Source organism: Drosophila obscura, unplaced genomic scaffold (assembly GCF_018151105.1).
Source record: "Drosophila obscura isolate BZ-5 IFL unplaced genomic scaffold, ASM1815110v1 contig_4, whole genome shotgun sequence".
In the NCBI taxonomy this organism is placed as follows: Eukaryota; Metazoa; Arthropoda; class Insecta; order Diptera; family Drosophilidae; genus Drosophila; species Drosophila obscura.
Window position 1 is genome coordinate 3,057,230 of NW_024542828.1, and position 16,361 is coordinate 3,073,590.

General features: G+C 45.5%; 3 protein-coding genes across 7 annotated transcripts; 2 read left to right on the forward strand and 1 right to left on the reverse strand.

Annotated features, from left to right (window-relative positions):
* Nucleotides 1-88: 88 nt before the first annotated feature.
* On the forward strand, nucleotides 89-11,349 carry LOC111075074 (biotin--protein ligase). Its single transcript, XM_022368190.2, has 12 exons — nucleotides 89-536; nucleotides 605-945; nucleotides 1,219-1,231; nucleotides 1,465-2,591; nucleotides 2,664-2,812; nucleotides 4,080-4,236; nucleotides 4,299-4,511; nucleotides 4,574-4,759; nucleotides 4,827-4,976; nucleotides 5,053-5,196; nucleotides 10,304-10,638; nucleotides 10,696-11,349. Exons 1-12 carry the CDS (start codon nucleotides 395-397, stop codon nucleotides 10,871-10,873), a joined length of 3,135 nt encoding a protein of 1,044 aa, XP_022223882.2. The 5' UTR covers nucleotides 89-394; the 3' UTR covers nucleotides 10,874-11,349.
* On the reverse strand, nucleotides 6,098-10,139 carry LOC111075110 (kinase suppressor of Ras 1). Its single transcript, XM_022368219.2, has one exon. The coding sequence runs from the start codon at nucleotides 9,860-9,862 to the stop codon at nucleotides 6,824-6,826; it is 3,039 nt and encodes a 1,012-aa protein (XP_022223911.2). The 5' UTR covers nucleotides 9,863-10,139; the 3' UTR covers nucleotides 6,098-6,823.
* Nucleotides 11,350-12,109: 760 nt separating the features above from the next.
* Nucleotides 12,110-16,144, forward strand: LOC111073775 (SURP and G-patch domain-containing protein 1). Of its 5 annotated transcripts, none has more exons than XM_022366271.2 (7): nucleotides 12,112-12,740; nucleotides 12,803-13,539; nucleotides 13,749-13,875; nucleotides 14,588-15,078; nucleotides 15,153-15,711; nucleotides 15,784-15,913; nucleotides 15,993-16,144. In XM_022366271.2, the coding sequence occupies exons 1-7, from the start codon at nucleotides 12,181-12,183 to the stop codon at nucleotides 16,017-16,019; spliced, it is 2,631 nt and encodes an 876-aa protein (XP_022221963.2). In that variant the 5' UTR covers nucleotides 12,112-12,180; the 3' UTR covers nucleotides 16,020-16,144. The 5 variants fall into 5 exon arrangements, with proteins under 5 accessions (XP_022221988.2, XP_022221980.2, XP_022221963.2 ...); XM_022366279.2 differs by having other exon boundaries at nucleotides 13,758-13,875; XM_022366288.2 differs by lacking the exon at nucleotides 15,993-16,144 and having other exon boundaries at nucleotides 12,111-12,740; nucleotides 15,761-15,853.
* The last annotated feature ends 217 nt before the right edge of the window (nucleotides 16,145-16,361 follow it).

Genomic DNA, 16,361 nt, shown 5'->3' on the forward strand with positions numbered 1-16,361 from the left:
ACATTAAAAAAATCGGTAAACTGCTAAACGCTTTTCTAAAAAATCAAGAATTCCTGCTTCCCGCAAAAACAGCCAGATTTGCGGTAAAAAAGCGGAATCGACAGCACTGCCCCAAACCAAACAACTTTTCGCTCTGTTCTGTGTGATAAAGCTCCCAAATGTATGGGGGTGTGTGTGTGGTGTATGGAAGTGGAATGCAGTAATCAACAATAAATGTCAGTGGGCGCAAAGGAGTGCAAAAAGTGTGTCAATTTAGCTGTAAAACACTTCCTTGGGGCCGTGGACATAGCAACCGCTGCCTTCGCTGCTTCTTTGTCGAAGGAAATTACGAAACCGCACATTGATTTTCACTGTCAAATGGCATAGAGAGCATAGAGAGACGTTAAACCATAAAATGTTGACCCTGTATTACGTGAGTGCCACCGTCCTGCAATCCTGGCGCATCCAAAAGGTTTGCAACAAAATCGCCGAGCATCTGGCACAGCCCTCGAGCATTGCTTTTTATGCCCTGCCAGCGGGCAGCGATGATGGCTTTGGTGAGAAAATCGGATGACATCTTCCAATCCCAATCGGATCATTAGCTAATTCTCACTCCCCATTGCAGATCCCTCATTCGCCAGCTCCGAGTTGTGCGGCAATCGTAATGCGGCCAAGGTCACGGACATTTTGTGGTTGCATGGAAACCAGCATGGCTGCTGCCTGCGACCACTGCAGACGCTCCATATCACGCCGTGGATAAGCTTTCCGGCGGCTCCGGGCCTGCTGCCGTTTGCCTATGCCGCCGACATCTTAACGCCGGCGACCACGCCAACGGAGCCATCGCTCGCGCCTCCCAAACAGCGAGTGACACTCTCAACGGACAAGGAGCAGCTGATGCAGCTGCTTTTGGAGGCACAGGTGGAGCCGGGGCAAAAGGAGAGCGCCCTGCACACCATAGCGGTGCGGGTAGGTCAATAGGGTATCCTCCGTTCTCCGTTTTGGTTTTGCAAATCATAAACTAAATAGTTTTATGGCCACAGCCCTTCTGGTCGTGGTGGGTGGTGGCAGTGCGTGCGGTAATGTGATTAGGATGTACATATAACCCATACCTAGAGCAGTTAAATCGATATAGAAAGCTGGCGTCATATATTCTCTGTTATGTTTCATCTCTCATTCTTTTGCTTGCATGACCCGCGACCTGCGACCTGTGACCTGTCCCATGGCCTTGGCGTTCATCAGTTGGAAGATTATGGTAAGCTAATTGCTTGGAAAATAGACTCCCACCTGGCGTTGCTCATCGAGACCGATGTGGAGCACTTTACCCAACTGTTGATAGCGACATTTTTACGAAATAATTTATGCATAAACGATGACCTGCCCCTGATGAGGATTGAGTGTAAGCGGAAAACAGAAATCATCATCATTCATACTCCCAGAAACCCCATCTAACTCTCCATTAATAAATGTTTCTCTCGAATATTGCAGCTGTTTTGCGGTCCGGCGATCCACAGCCATTTGAGCTGTTGGCTAAGCATCTGAAGCGGCAGTCCCGCACCACCGCTGACCTGGACAAGGAAGGCTGGAAGAAGCACTTGGAGGATTTGCGTGCTGTCAGTGTGCTGGCCCATCAGGCCACTGAGTTTGAGCACCAAAAGAATCGCACCGAGGGCAAGACGGGGGTTATAAAACCAGATCTTCTTGCCCAGACACTAGAGCACACCGTCGTGGCCAAGGCCGTGGCTGTGGTGGAACCCACGCCCAATAAAGCAGCGGCCTTGTCCCCGGCCAGGGGCACTTCGAGTCCCGCCAAGAGTGAGGCCGCTCTGTCATCATTTGCCAAGAGCGAGACAAAGATCACTCCAATTAAAATCGATTCAAAACTATCTTCAGCCAAAAACGAAGCCCAGTCAACTCCCGATAAAAGCGAGGACAAGTCCACGCCAGCTAAAAGCGAGAATAAATCCACGCCAGCCAAAAGCGAAGCCAAAGCAACACCAACCAAAAGTGAAGCCTCGCAAGCAGCTAACCCCCAAAGCGAGCTGGAGAAACTGGCCGCTGCACAGGCAGCCCAGATTCAGAGGACATCCGTCGATGGGACTCCGGCTAAAGCTCCGACTAAAGCTCCGGCTTCGAGGACTCCCAGCAAACTGGTTGAGGCTGTAAAGCCATCATCCATTACGGTTGAGGCCGCTCAGCCATCCATTATTGTGGAGGCCGTGAAGCCAGCGAAGACCTTTGAGGTGGTGGCTCCCATTTCACCGCCAGCTACCACTCCTGCTGCACGTCCCGTGCTGCGGCGCAATAAGAATAGCCTGCAGGAGAGCAAGCCTCTGAATGTATTGGTCTACTCGGACAGCGCCAGTGCCAGGGACTCCACGCTGGCCACGCTGCAGCAGCTGCTCGAGCGGAATGTGTACACCATTTATCCGCTGATGCCGCAGCAGGCAGCCCAAAAGCATTGGACAGAACAGACAGCGCTGCTGGTGGTGTGCGGCTCGGTTTCGCCCGCGATTGGACAGATACTCGTGGATTACTTTCTGCATGGCGGCAAGGTGCTAAGCCTCTGCTCGGATATACTACACTTTATTCTGCCCAACTATCGCACAGCGGAGGTAAGATTTTTTGAGTATTATTCTATTGAGTTCTATTCCAGTCTATAGTAATTGCTTTGTTTCTTTTGGCAGGTTCGTGAGCACGAATTGGTACAGTTCTCCTATGACAAATGGCAGCGGGTCAAGATGATGCACCACATCTTCTGCTATCAGCCATCGCCAGTGAAGAAGCACTTTTCCACAGACAGCGAGGAGTCGGCCAAGTCGCATTCCCGTAGACCGTAAGTAAGACTGTTGCCATAAAATACACTGAGAAGAAAGCTAATCCCCATGCAGACTGAAGATCTCGAAACTTGTAGCTAATATTGACAAAAGTACCACCAATAACCATAATCAAAGAGCATATATAATATACTCTACTATATTGCATGTTTTATACACCCACAAATTAAAAGCAAATTGCTTTTCCACTGCATAACTGCAGGCGCACTATTGAAAGGGGGGCTACAGTTCACTATGGGAAAAATTAGAATTCTTTTGCCATAAATTTGTAACATTTTTGTAGTTTATGAATTGTTCAAAATTTTTTTTGTTTTGAAATAACTTTAATAAAAATATATATATATATAATATATATTATATAATATTAATATTATTTTTTCAAATATTGATCGATCAAAGTCTTACCAATTTAGCGTGTCAATATTTAGTGAAAAATCGCAAGATCAAACAGCGATACCATTTAAATATGGAAAATGACAGGCTAAATCATTAATTCAGATAACAGCACACATTTTTTAACTTTAAAAGTAAAAATTTTAATTTAAAAATTCAAACTAAAAATTAAATTTTGATATTCTTTTGTTAATTTATAAAATATAAATAATTAATTTTATTATTACTAATATTCTTCAGTCGCTATCTTAAAATGTAGCATAAATGTAAAAAAAAACGACGAATTTTTCCCATAGTGCTGTGTAGGTCACTGCTAATTAAAACCAATCGATTCTATAAGTTCTAATATGTGGAGAATCCCTAGGAGAATTGATATAATAATCCTGCTAATAATAAGCAATTTCCTACTAATTCCAATTCTTATGTATTGTTTCTCAAATGTTTTCATGGCTCAAATTGGCTTCAATTCTATATGTATTTGGCTTCTTTTCTATTGTATTCGATGTGCATTCCGATCATCATTTCATACTCGTATTTTCCTGGTCAAATTGTTCCTATTTAAACGAATTTCTTCTAATAATATTTTATCTTAACTTTCCTCCAAAATCTTTGAATGAATTAAAATACAAAAATCTCTTTATAAATTGGGTTATTTTATTTGTTACTGCTTGAAATTTCCCTTTCCTTTCTATATTCTTTCTGCGTGCCTGTGTGATCGATCGCTCTTCCTGCCCTTGCCCATTCTCTATCTCTGTGTGCTTCCTATATGTGTGTGCTATCACTATTATAATCCTACCTACCATTAACCAAAATAAAATACAAAAAAAAACATAAACCGAAAACCATAAAACAAAAAAACGAAACGCTGCTCAGAGCTCTAGTATGTCCAAGGTCCATGGAACTGAAAGATCTGGCCGGCCATAGCCACAAATTGGATGTTCAAGTGCTGGGCACTGAGGAGACCTGGAACACGCCCAGTCTATTGCTGGCCAATAGCCTGAAGAGCGGAGGCAAGGCCGTCTTCTCGCAGGTAGGATTATACTCCCATCTTCCTCTTGATTCCTCCATATTATATAGTTTCTCTATTAACAGATTCATTTGGAGACAAATCCCAGTGAGTTTGAAGGGGATGAGATCAAATACTCCATCTTAAAGCAATACGAACGCACTCGTCTGGAGATCTTTGCGGATCTCTTGAGTAAATACTTGGATGTGCAGGTCGTTAAGGCAGATGAAGGCGTAGGTGTAGGCCAGTCACAGCCAGGAGTGGTATACAAGCAGGCCTATTTCCTGGGACGCCATGAGGTGAGCAGTTGTACGGGGTTTCCTTTTTCATTTATTACAAAAATTCTGTTCTCTTCTTGTAGTCCAAATTTGAACTTCTCGATAAGTTGCTCCTGCGCTGCAGTGGCCCCGATAATGTCATAGCCACGCCCAATTTGACTATGAAATTCTGTGGCAAGGATGATAAGCCGCCTGTGGCCAACAACAATGTCCTGCCTATACTCATACATTCCTGTCCAGACGATTTCTCCACCGTTGCTTACTTTGATGTGCGTTGAATATGTATCTGCATTATTATCATCAGAGCTAGTATTAATCTTAAAATTATACTTGTAGCATTTGCAAACGGAGGACATTGGTCGTCTGGTCATCTATGCGCCTGTCGTTAGCAGTTCCATGCATGTGATCAATAATCTGGAGCTCATCAACGGCTTGGCCGTGCTGCCCATTGAGCAGACTGCCGGCGTTGGTCGCAGCAACAATCAGGTGCGAATAGTTTTGCCTTCTAAAAATATCTAGTAAGTCTGATTGCTTATTTTCTATTTCTATTTCTATTTTTCAGTGGCTTAGTCCTCTGGGTTGTGCCATGTTCTCCCTGCAACTCCATATAGCCATGGATTCGCCACTGGGATCTCGTTTGCCTCTGATCCAGCACCTGATTGGAACTGCCATTGTTAATACCTTAAGGGGTCATCCAATATACGGGGTGAGTGATACATACATAAATATATTTTGGAGCACCTGTGGGTATGGTTTTTGAATTCTGAAACAGAAAATGAGTCCAACAGCAAAAAAAAAAAAACTGAGTCGAGCAGTTGTCAAGTTTTTTGTTTTTCCATTCCCATTCACTACTCCCGGAATGTATTTCGCTATTGGATTCTGGGCCCGAAAACAGCTTCTTCATTCTCGGGCATTCTCTTTTGCACATTTCGCTTATGCGTCTGCCCTCGGTTGTTGAAGAATAAATCTCGATAAATGGTAATCCTGAGGTATTAAGGAACATAAAAATATGTGTTTACATGTGTAAAATGAAACTCTAAATCCAGTCCCTAAACATTCACAATATTCCTAGAACTTCTCCTGACAAGAAATACCTTTTATCAAAAGTAAACCATTATAGACGATATTAGGAAGATTACTACGATTACTAAGTACGAATGTCGAAAACTATGAAGCTAGTAAGTTGTTTTTTTTGGTAGTTGTTACCGAGGAGAAGTTTCGTGCTGGTGTTAGACGAAAGCGATGGAACAGCGAGATGTGGAGAGAAATAGAGTGCGAGAGGAGGTTGGATGCTGCTGCTAGTCGTAAGCGAATGAAAAAGTGCGAGATAATGAGACGAAGAAACGTCGCTGTTTAAACAGCTCATTTATGCTGCCACAATTGTCTATAACTTCTAGATTAAATACCCAACATCTGACCTTCCCACCTTAAACAAAAGAACTTAAGTTGATTACAATTTGGTTTAGTGATAAGTTTATTTGACATTTATGCTTAATTTTGCATTTAAACTCCGTTTGCTATTTACATTTACATTTCTGCACAATATTTGATTTAAACACTAGTATCTCTCATATACATATACTTGTATGTACACACACATACGTACATATGTATGTACTTATATCATTATACATATATTCATAGATATATGTACATATATGTATATATCGATAGAATATAGCTTTGCTTACACATAATTAACAATTTAGAAATTGCTCACCTGATTTTAACATTTTATATTTAGATATTTTTGCCACACAGTGCTCCTCCTCTTCTCTTTCGATTTACATACTTTAGATCCTACTACATATATACTTTTTCTATACTTGTATCCCAATTTTTGTTGGCTCTTTAAACAATTTGAACTTGGTTTTGTCTTTTTCAAAGTTAACATTTTGTGTTTTTCCTGCTTTTCATCTCTTCTCTCCTTTCTTTTCTTTTCTGTTCTGCATTCAATATATTGTATAAGTTTTTAAATTTTAAAATCGGTTTTGCTATAATTTTTAGTTTCTTCTTTGATATTTATATATGTATGATTTAAGTTTTAGGTAGTACATATTTGCAATATTTGCTTAACGCAGGCATTTTTTGCATATATTTTTTAACTTGTTTAAGAGTTGTGGAGAGTTAAGAGAGTCCTTGTATAGAGGAGGGGATACATACTCGTAAAGGAGTGGGCGAGACAGACATTTGACATTTTTTACACAGCAGAGCAGCAGCTTACATTGAAATGGTACTCTTTAATTGTACTAGATACTCGTAGTAGTTGTAGTGGTAGTTGCAATAGTTAATAGAACCCAAGCCCAAACCCAAGCTGTTGTTGTTGGCCCGCCTCAGAACACAGACTCCGCGGAGCGAGATAGATTGACGGGATGCGAGGGACTCCTTGCCAGTCGCTTCTTGGGCAATTGCTCCAGCTTGTACAGGAGTTGGGCAAACCGGGGGCGTTGCTCCTTCTCGTAGGCCCAGCACAGCATCAGCAGATCCTTGACCTCACGGCCAGACTGAAGATTGGCCAGCGACTGCTTCATGCCGCGTCCCACCTGCCATATAATCGATTCGGCCGGCTGATCCTTGAACGTAAACTCGCCGCAAATCAACTCATACCAGACGGTACCGAACGAGTACACATCCGAGTAGTAGGTGAACTGCAGGCACTCGCCCTTGGGCTTCTCGGGCATGAGGGCGCGTATCAGCTCCGGGGCCATGTAGCACAACCAGTTGTGGGGTACTCCTAAGCCTATATCACAGTACAGCAGTTTGGTGGAGCTGAACAGGCCAAAGTCCGTGATGATCACCTTGCCGTTCTCGATGAATATGTTCTTGGTGCGCAGATCCTTGTGTATGATGTCTCGGGCGTGCAGATAGCCCATGCCCTGGGCTATCTGCTGGGCAATAACCAGCGTCCGGTTCATGGCGAACTTCTCACGCCGCTGATGAATGTACGTGAACAGGGTGTTGCCCTTGCACAGCGATGTGACAATGGCCAGGTACGGCGGATTCATGCAGGCGCCCATAAAGAGCACCAGATTCTCGTGTCGTGTTTTCTTGAAATTGGCCACCTCGTTGCGAAACGTCTCCAGCATATGCTCGTCCTGCAGGTAGTCCTCGTTGAGCAGTTTCACCGCCACATCGCCGTGCCACAGCGCTCGGTGTACGGTGCCAAAGCGCCCCTGGCCAATTCGCTCCAACAGCCGCAGATCCCCATAGGGTATGTCCCACTCTTTCAGTGATATGGAGTTCTGTCGCCACTGGCCCGAGTCCGCATCCTCCGTTGAGTCCAGACGCACGGGCGTGCGATCCGAGTCTGTGCTGGCACTGCCCGTCAGCGAAACGGTCTTATCGCTGTCGTTCGACTTGTGAGTGTCCGTGTACTCGCTTGTGAAGGGCGTCCGCTTGTCCACGCCCGCCGTGCTGAGTTTGCGTGGAAAGAAGCTGCTCGTAGTGCTTGTGGTGGTCGTGGAGTTCACGAGACTGGCTGTGGCATTCGAGGCATTCGACACTTGGCTGTGGATGAGCGAGCTGATGTGCCCATTGGAGCTGTTCACCAGGCTGTCTATTAATCCTCCTCCGTTCATGCTGTTTGCCACCGAAGGGGGAGCCGCCGGATATTCCAACAGGTTCTCGTTGGAGATGAGGGTTTGCACATTGTGCGAGGCATTGCCGCCGTTTCCTCCGCTGCCACCACCGCTGCTGCTGGTGATGGTCACATTGGGGAAGTTGAATTGACTTTGCTGCTGATGGTGCTTGGTGAGAGAGGGCGTAAGCAGGAGATTGGCACTGGAACTGCTGCCGCCGCCGGCCGAAGAGCCGCCATAGCTGCCAGCCTGGTCCTGTTGGTCTCGTTCCCGTTCGCGCTGATGGAACAGAGCCGGACTGCTGGGCGTGGAGTTGGTGCAGCTGGAACTGGGCGAGCTGCTGTCGCCATGATGCTGCTGCAGTGGTTTGTGCAGGGTGCTCTTCTTCACTAGCGGCGATCCCTTGCTCGAGGCATGCACATGCGGTAGGGTGGAGTAGCCGCCCTGCTGCTCCTTAATGTGCCGAAACTCGTCCACATATTCGCGGGGCAATCCGCACGAGGGTGGCACATGGGGGGCACAGTTTTTGTGGCAAATGAACTTGCAGTCGATGCACTTGAGCCAGCTGGAGAATACCTGTTTTTGGCACAATGTGCAGGTGGCCATCAATCCAAGCGCTTTCTTCTTGAACCGATGCTTGATGGTGTGCCCCATCCCGACGGGGCCCACGCCGGGGGAGCATGGCACTAGCAGGACATTCGAGGAATTCCCAATGGAAGCCAATGGATTGCTGTTGCTACTCTCGCCAAATATTTCCGAACTGGCCGAGCTGTGGCTGTCCGGACTGGGGTCTGTGGGCAGGCGATTGCGCGGTGGCGCTGGCGGCTCAATATCCCCCGCCCCAGCCGCCTGGTTGAACAGGGTCGTCTTGTGCTTCCTGGCGGGCGGTGGGGTGCCGCTGCCGCGACTCCTCTGTGGTGTGCCATTCAGACTGCTGCTCATAGCCGTCCCACTGGAGGGTGTGAAGGGGGAGTTGGGTGGCGACGGCGTCAGCGTTAGAGTCATTTGAGAACCCTGCGTGCTGCTTGTCATATCCTCCGTTGTTGTCGCCGGCATTGATGTGGGCGATTGGCGGCCACTGCGCGAGGTGGAGGCATTGCTTCCACTCTTCCCCTTAGTGCCATGCTGTCGGTGATGGGCCCGCGGTGAGGCGGTGTTCAGACCCAGGCCCAGGCCAATATTCCCCACACTACCCCGATGGATGTGTATGGGTCGGTCCCACGAGTCCCAGTGCCATTGCTCCGGGTCGTTGTTGCTGGCCGTATTGGCCTCCAGCGTGTCCATGCATTTGCGGAGATTCTGCATGGCCCTGGTCAGGCGACGCAACTCCTCCTCCCGCTGGTTGGGATTCTCGGCCAGCATCTGCTTGAGCTCCTCATCGCTGAGCTGTAGCGTCTGCTCCAATGTCGTCAGCCTGGTCAGACACACACTCAGCGACTCCTGGCTGAGGCCAACCACGCGCAGCCATTGCTTCAGCTCGTTGCCCGTGGCATGGGGCAGAAGACCATTGGCCGGGATGCGTTCGTTGAGCCGTATCTTGGTCAGCAGCAGCTCGGAGAAGTAGCGCACCAGCTTGGACTCCAGGCAGCGTATCTCCTGTTGCGTCAGCATCGAACTGGTGGCGCACTGGGTGCGCAGACCCTCCAAATGGTTGGCCGAGAGATCAATCATGTCCTGGATAATGATTAGGTTGCTGTCGCTGGAGCCGGACTCGTTGGCATTGGCATTGGAGCTGGAGTCAGTGGCATTGTTGTTGCTGACTCCCGACGTCGTCAGCTGGGCGGCGCTGCTCATTTTGTTGTTGGTACGACGGCCGCCCTGCAACAAAAATCCCCGAATGATTTTTTCAGACGCGCACTCACTGATATTGGATGATGGCACGATTTTCTGGGGCTTTGCTCCACATTCTGTAGCGTTTTTGTCAACCTTCTGGTTCGTTGTCGTTGTTCCAGCGCTCACACACACACGCCCGCAGCTCTAGACAGCATTGGCCTATGCGAAAAATGCGATAATTTTTATAGTTTCACGAAATTTCTCTACACCATTCGCTGCGCTCAGTGTGACCGCGGACTTACCGATAAAATAAACCGTCTGACCTTTAGAAATATACCTTATCATTTTTTAAATATACCGTAAATATACCGACGAAAAAAAAGACGGATTGAAGTCCGAAGCTATAATTCTGCGAAGCTTACATACATATATACATGTCTTATATTTAATGTTTACTTTCAGGTACTCGACATATCTCTTAAATGGCCAAACGATATCTATGCACATGGAAATATTAAAATTGGTGGACTGGTCGTCAATACCACTTTGTTGGGCTCCCAGGCAATTGTTAATATCGGCAGCGGAATCAATTTAAACAATTCAAAGCCCACCCTTTGCATTAACGATATGATACGGGAGCATAATAATAATGCGGCGGCCCTTAATAAACTACCTTTGCTTAAATATGAGCAATTTATAGCCATGATATTTAATGAAATCGAAAGACTCTTAGCTGAAGTACAGAATGGAGATTTTAAAAGTTTTTATGCCTTATACTACTCCATATGGCTTCATAGGTAAGTCCATAGTTTCTGATATATGTATACATTGCTTAAGAAAGATATTATTTGCAGCGGACAAACTGTTAAGATTTGCCTGCAGAACGAACAGGAAAAAGATGCGGAAATAATAGGAATCGACGACTTTGGCTTCTTGAAGGTGAGACTACCCACTGGTACCATCGAAACTGTACAACCGGATGGAAATAGCTTTGATATGCTGAAAGGATTGATATTACCCAAGTACCACTAGTTATACGAATGGAAGAAGAATGGAATTCTCATATAATGCGAACTTACTTATTCCTCGTACCCCTCCCACATACCATATATACTCGAGCTATTAACAATTTGTATTTTTAGGCGCATTTAGGTCAATTTATTCAGATTTAGTACTACTATTTACAAAGTGTTTCTCCTAAAGTGACTTAACCGAATTTGTCCAAACTAAAACTTTGATGATATATTTCAAAAACATATATGAATTGTTCCATTACTTTGAACACTGCCAAAGATAAATGTGTTGCTAGAAAGTTTCGACTAATTGGTGTTGTATTCAAAATATACACAGGTTTGCTATATATCCAAATGTATTTGAAAAATATCTATGTATGTATAAATAACCCCATTTAACGCCATTGTTAGTTGTCATGGAATTTTGAAAAATGAATTTAATAAAACCTCATCGCAGTGGAAGGTTCCGCTGTTTGTTCCAAACCAAACAAGAGAGTTGGGCATTTCATTCTTGTTAGTTGTCTGGCGTATAATAACTATTAAAAAGGTTTTAATCATTTAAATATTTAAAATCCACTTTAACAGCCAAAAACTGTACTCGATAGAAATATCGATATATATATTCGATACAATAATAGTTTTGTGTATCGACTTTAGTGTTAAACAACGTTTAATAGTACTTTCCTGCTGAAAATTGTCGACCGGGTAACCGTTTACAGTATATTATCTAATTTTCTGGATATTTTGACGAGTTCAAATTATATTTACGAACGGTATATAAAAGTATATATATAATCAAGTCCCAATATATTTTTTAAGTTATATTAAAGTACTTTTCAAATTGACCGCCAAACTCCATTCAGTGCTCAAAAATTCCGATATATTGGAGATGGTTTTCGATTATTTTTCCAACTCCTTCAACTCCTGAGTTGACCATCTCAATTAAGACCGACAAAACAGCTGTTACGTGAAGCAAAGCAATCCAGTCCGTGGAGTTCGGAAGGCGCCCGGCGCCTGGGCCTTGACCTTGGATAGAATACTAAAAACTAGCCAAATCTTGTACAAAATTATTTGTTGAGGAATTGGATAAAATAATTTTTTTTGGGCTAAGTGGGCAAACTAGCTAGTAATATTAAGCCGAATATGAAAATCGAGGAATATCAATGCATCTTTTTGTGTCCGTCCGTATATTTACGGTATATTTTGATAGTGACAAGGTACTTTTTGGTATATTTCAGAGGGTTAGGCGGCATAATTTATCGATAAATCTACGGTCACACTGTTTGTCGATCGAAAGGAATAAAAATAATAAAATAAAAAGAAAAAATGGCCCAACGCAATCATCCCCGAGTCGATCGATTTGCTCAAATGTCCAAGCAGGAGGAGATAATAGCCAAGAAGCGCCAGGAAATACTCGAGAAGCAACGCACAGCCCAACTGGCCAAGGCGGTGGCTGCGGCACAAAATTTGCAGGCGCAACTCAAGACCACAGAAGCACCACCACAGACACCCCCCATTGCAGTCGAAGAAGAGGTCGAGGAGGAGCCCCCGCTACCGGTGGACATAACACCGACATCTAGCGCAGCTGCCCCAACTGAAGATGGCAATGGCCTGGAGGCGGGGAGCAGCGAGACGACAGCTGGAAAGGGGAAAACTGATGACGCGACTACGCCCAAGAGTACGCTTAACAGCTTTACGAGCAAGACTGGCAAAATCTCGTTTGGCCTGAAGCGCCAGCAGCTGCCACAGCCCAGTGTAGAACAGCCGCCACCCAAAGTGCAGAACACATTCTGCAATGATGGCTCGTTTTTGGAGAACTTTAAGAAAATCCTCGAGAAACATGAAAAGCCACCAGCACCCATTATGATACCAAATCCAAGGCTCAGGTGAGTAAAACAGTGAATGCCCCAGGAGTGGCCTTCTCCTAAGAGTTACCCTTAATTTGCAGCAATGATGACAATAATTCGGGTGGCGAGGACAACAATCCACAGATGGACTCAATGCCCATTGGGATCAGCAGCTCCGCTGCGAACATTGCCACCTCCATGCCCTGCAGCATCACTGTGACCAGCACGGCAAGCAGTCATCTAGCGTTTAGCATGGCAGTGTCGGCACCGCCACCACCACCATTCAATCCATTCAATCAGCCACTGATGCCACAGGGACCACCACAAATGCAGACCATGCAAATGCCGGCCTTCTTCCATGGCCATCTGCCCATGCAGCTGCATCCGGCGGCCGTTGCACCACCGCCGCCACCTCCACCCCCACAGATGCCCATGGCCCTGACCAATATGGGTCAAATTTACATGCAACTTGGACCAGGGCCCGTTGAGGGCATGCAACTGAATGCCATTCCGCCACCAAAGGACTTTGACTTGACTGCGATACCAAAGCCTCAAGTGAATCTGGAAGCCATACAAATTCCCACCATCGGTGGACAGCCGTTGGAGCAGCTTGGCCTGTTGCCGGAACACATAGTGGCTGCTGCAGCTGGTAATTCTCACCCACCGCCTCCTCCGCCACCGTTGGAACTGGACTTGGAATTGGAACAGCATCAGCATCAGCATCAGCACCAGCTTGGAGGACCAGTTGCACCGCCGCCTCAGCCACCGCAGCAACTTCTTCCGCATCCACATCCACCTCCAGTGGTTGTAGAGCCACCACCAAGGCCACTGCCGCAAGGTGTGTAGCGTTATTGAAGCAATTTTTGCTGTCTGTTCTGTTCTGCCACAGCCACTCCTCCATCCATCCTCAAACCTCCTACCCACCCATCCACCCATCATCCATATCTACATCCACATCCAGACATCCCTCTCATTTAATTTATTATTACATTACATTATATATATTTTACGAATCGTTTGAGCACGATTTTAAAGCAATTTATGTAGTTTTTTCAGAAACGTGCATACAATTGCCAACGTGCTTAGAAAACCTAATCGCACTGGTCGCGGATAATGGTGAAGATTATGAAGATAAAATACGTTTGCATAGAAGCGAATTGCATCCGGCTTTGTGGTAAATGAGACCTGTACATTTGAATTTATCAAAACGCGCAGACCAAAGACAGCAGACACCAGTTGAAGGACAGTGTTGTGGGTGGGGGGGTGTTGCTAGCCAGAGAACCAGAATCAGACTTTTAGCTTAAAAGTTCTTAATTCTAGATAGATTATAGATTATTAAAGTAAATGCTTGTATTTTGTATTGCTAACTCTTTTAGCAGAATTGAACAGAATTCGTTTAGTTTTTTTTTCAGTTTAAAATTATAGAATTTACTGTTTTACTATTGCATTTTCCATAAGAAATATCTTGCAAGGCCAAAGCTCAAATGTTCCACAAATATTTCTAAAGAATTATACATACATACATACATATATAATATTTCATATTGATTTTCAAAACGAGATACAGATGTTTTTCTTTGTTGCTTATGGCTTATGGCCCTACTTATTGACTAGACTTACGGGACAGACTGTAGGGTGTATAGGGAGAATGTTTGCATGGACTCGTCGATAAAGCACTATGTAACCCTCGTCCCTCGTACTCGATCATCGTCTGTAATCTGGAGCAACAGCTGGCACGTGGGAATGCTCAGAAAGAAAGCATTCCTGAACTCAATGGGCGCCGCCTCAAACCAAAAAACAGTTATTCATATAATGTCTTTCGTACACGTGATTAGCGTTGAGCACTTTTCATTGTATGTTTCACTTCTTTTGAATTTTGATAATAGGTTTCTTTATGATAAGAACTGCGAGCAGTATCGAAGCTATCGATCCCAACTCCTTGACTACGAGCGGCAGTGCATGGAGCGACAACGGGAGCGGGAACAGCAACAACAGCAGCAACAGCAGCTGAGCAGGGAGCAGCAGCATCAGCAGAAGGAGGAGCAGCAGCAGCAGCAGCCACCACACCAGGAAGAGCACAATAGCAACTCGGCGGCGGATAAATACGACCCAGAGTCGGCCATCAGTGCGGACTTTGATTCGGATGATGAGTATATGCGTGGGATGATGAATCGCAATCGGGACAACATCAAACGACGAATCGAGTGCCGCAATGAGCTCAGCGATGAGGAGCGTCGCGAGTGTGAGGAGGCGGCAGCCGCCGGTATCGATGGCGAGGAACTAGATGACACCGAGGACAAGGAGTCCCAGCGGCAGCGTCGGAAGCGCGAACGCAAGAGTCGCTGGGGCGAAAAAGAACAACTGATGCCATGTTCAAGTGAGTTTTAGAATACCATTACCATTATCCATCCATGAATCCCTCTTTAATTGAAAATCTTTAATTCTTGATAGGTTCCTCGGGCACCTTTGCCAATCAGAACAAACCGATGCTGTCCAGCATTACGCGCACAGATCCCGCCCTGCTGCAGTATGCCCGCCTTAACTATGGCTCCACCCAGCTCACCGACGAGCAGTGGAAGCAATGCGAGGAACATTACAAGGTCAATCTGCTGTACCAGGACATGATGCGCAAGCGTCAGGAAATCGATCGCCTGGCACGTGGCGGAAAATTCAAATATGAATACGACTCCGATGAGGATATTGAGGGCGGCACATGGGAGCACAAGCTGCGTAATGCCGAAATGGAGGCCACCTCGCTGTGGGCAAACGCTCTGACCAAACAGAGCGAGGGCAAGCATCATATTGGCGATTTCCTGCCGCCGGAGGAGCTTAAGAAGTTCATGGAACAATACGAGGCCAAAAAGAACAACAGGCAGCCTGATCTTAGCGATTACAAGGAGTACAAGCTCAAGGAAGACAATATTGGCTTTCAAATGCTCCAGAAACTGGGCTGGAAGGAGGGACAAGGTCTCGGCCAGGATGGTGCCGGTATTGTAGATCCCGTGAACAAGTGAGTGTGGATGCTGGTTGGGAACTCTTTTGATTTAACAAAATATAAGTTGTGATTTCTTCCTTTGAACAGGGCACCGCAGCGTGATGGCAATCAGGGACTTGGTGTCAGCAGTGCTGCCGCGCCGGAGGATTGCGACAATGAATATGATGCATATAGGAAGCGCATGATGTTAGCCTATCGCTTTCGACCCAATCCACTGGTGAGTATGCATATCTAATAGGTATATTACCTATATGGAGTGCTTGGAGTTCCACTAAGCCCCTACATTTCTTTTGCAGAATAATCCGCGTCGTGCATATTACTAGAGTCCAGCCACTGTCCCATCCAACCATTACGTAGCACCCCACAATTGTTTAAAGACTAAAACTAAACTACACTTAACCCTGAAATCAAACTTGTTTAAATTAAACAAACTGCAGTTAATGAACCATAATTAAGTATGAGTATATTTTGGTTTTCTGTGTTTTCTGTTTTATTCTGAATAGTTCGTAATTAACTTATGGCTATGTTGTGTGAAGTAGAGACATTTATTTCACACAATTTTCACTAGGGGACTATCGTCGAGTGTTTAGGGGTGTTCGATTCATATCAAAAAGTACGTGAGTAGAGTATTTAGAGCAGAGGCCGGCAGCGTCGTATGCACTGTG

Excerpts from the sequence above, each read along its gene's own strand:
- LOC111075074 (XM_022368190.2), top strand. The coding sequence starts at position 395 with ATGTTGACCCTGTATTACGTGAGTGCCACCGTCCTGCAATCCTGGCGC. Across the intron at positions 4,237-4,298 it reads GCAAGGCCGTCTTCTCGCAG|ATTCATTTGGAGACAAATCC; the intron begins GTAGGATTATAC and ends CTCTATTAACAG. Across the intron at positions 4,512-4,573 it reads ATTTCCTGGGACGCCATGAG|TCCAAATTTGAACTTCTCGA; the intron begins GTGAGCAGTTGT and ends CTCTTCTTGTAG.
- LOC111075110 (XM_022368219.2), bottom strand. The coding sequence starts at position 9,862 with ATGAGCAGCGCCGCCCAGCTGACGACGTCGGGAGTCAGCAACAACAAT.
- LOC111073775 (XM_022366271.2), top strand. The coding sequence starts at position 12,181 with ATGGCCCAACGCAATCATCCCCGAGTCGATCGATTTGCTCAAATGTCC. Across the intron at positions 13,540-13,748 it reads ACCAAGGCCACTGCCGCAAG|TTTTTTCAGAAACGTGCATA; the intron begins GTGTGTAGCGTT and ends CAATTTATGTAG. Across the intron at positions 15,914-15,992 it reads GCTTTCGACCCAATCCACTG|AATAATCCGCGTCGTGCATA; the intron begins GTGAGTATGCAT and ends TTTCTTTTGCAG.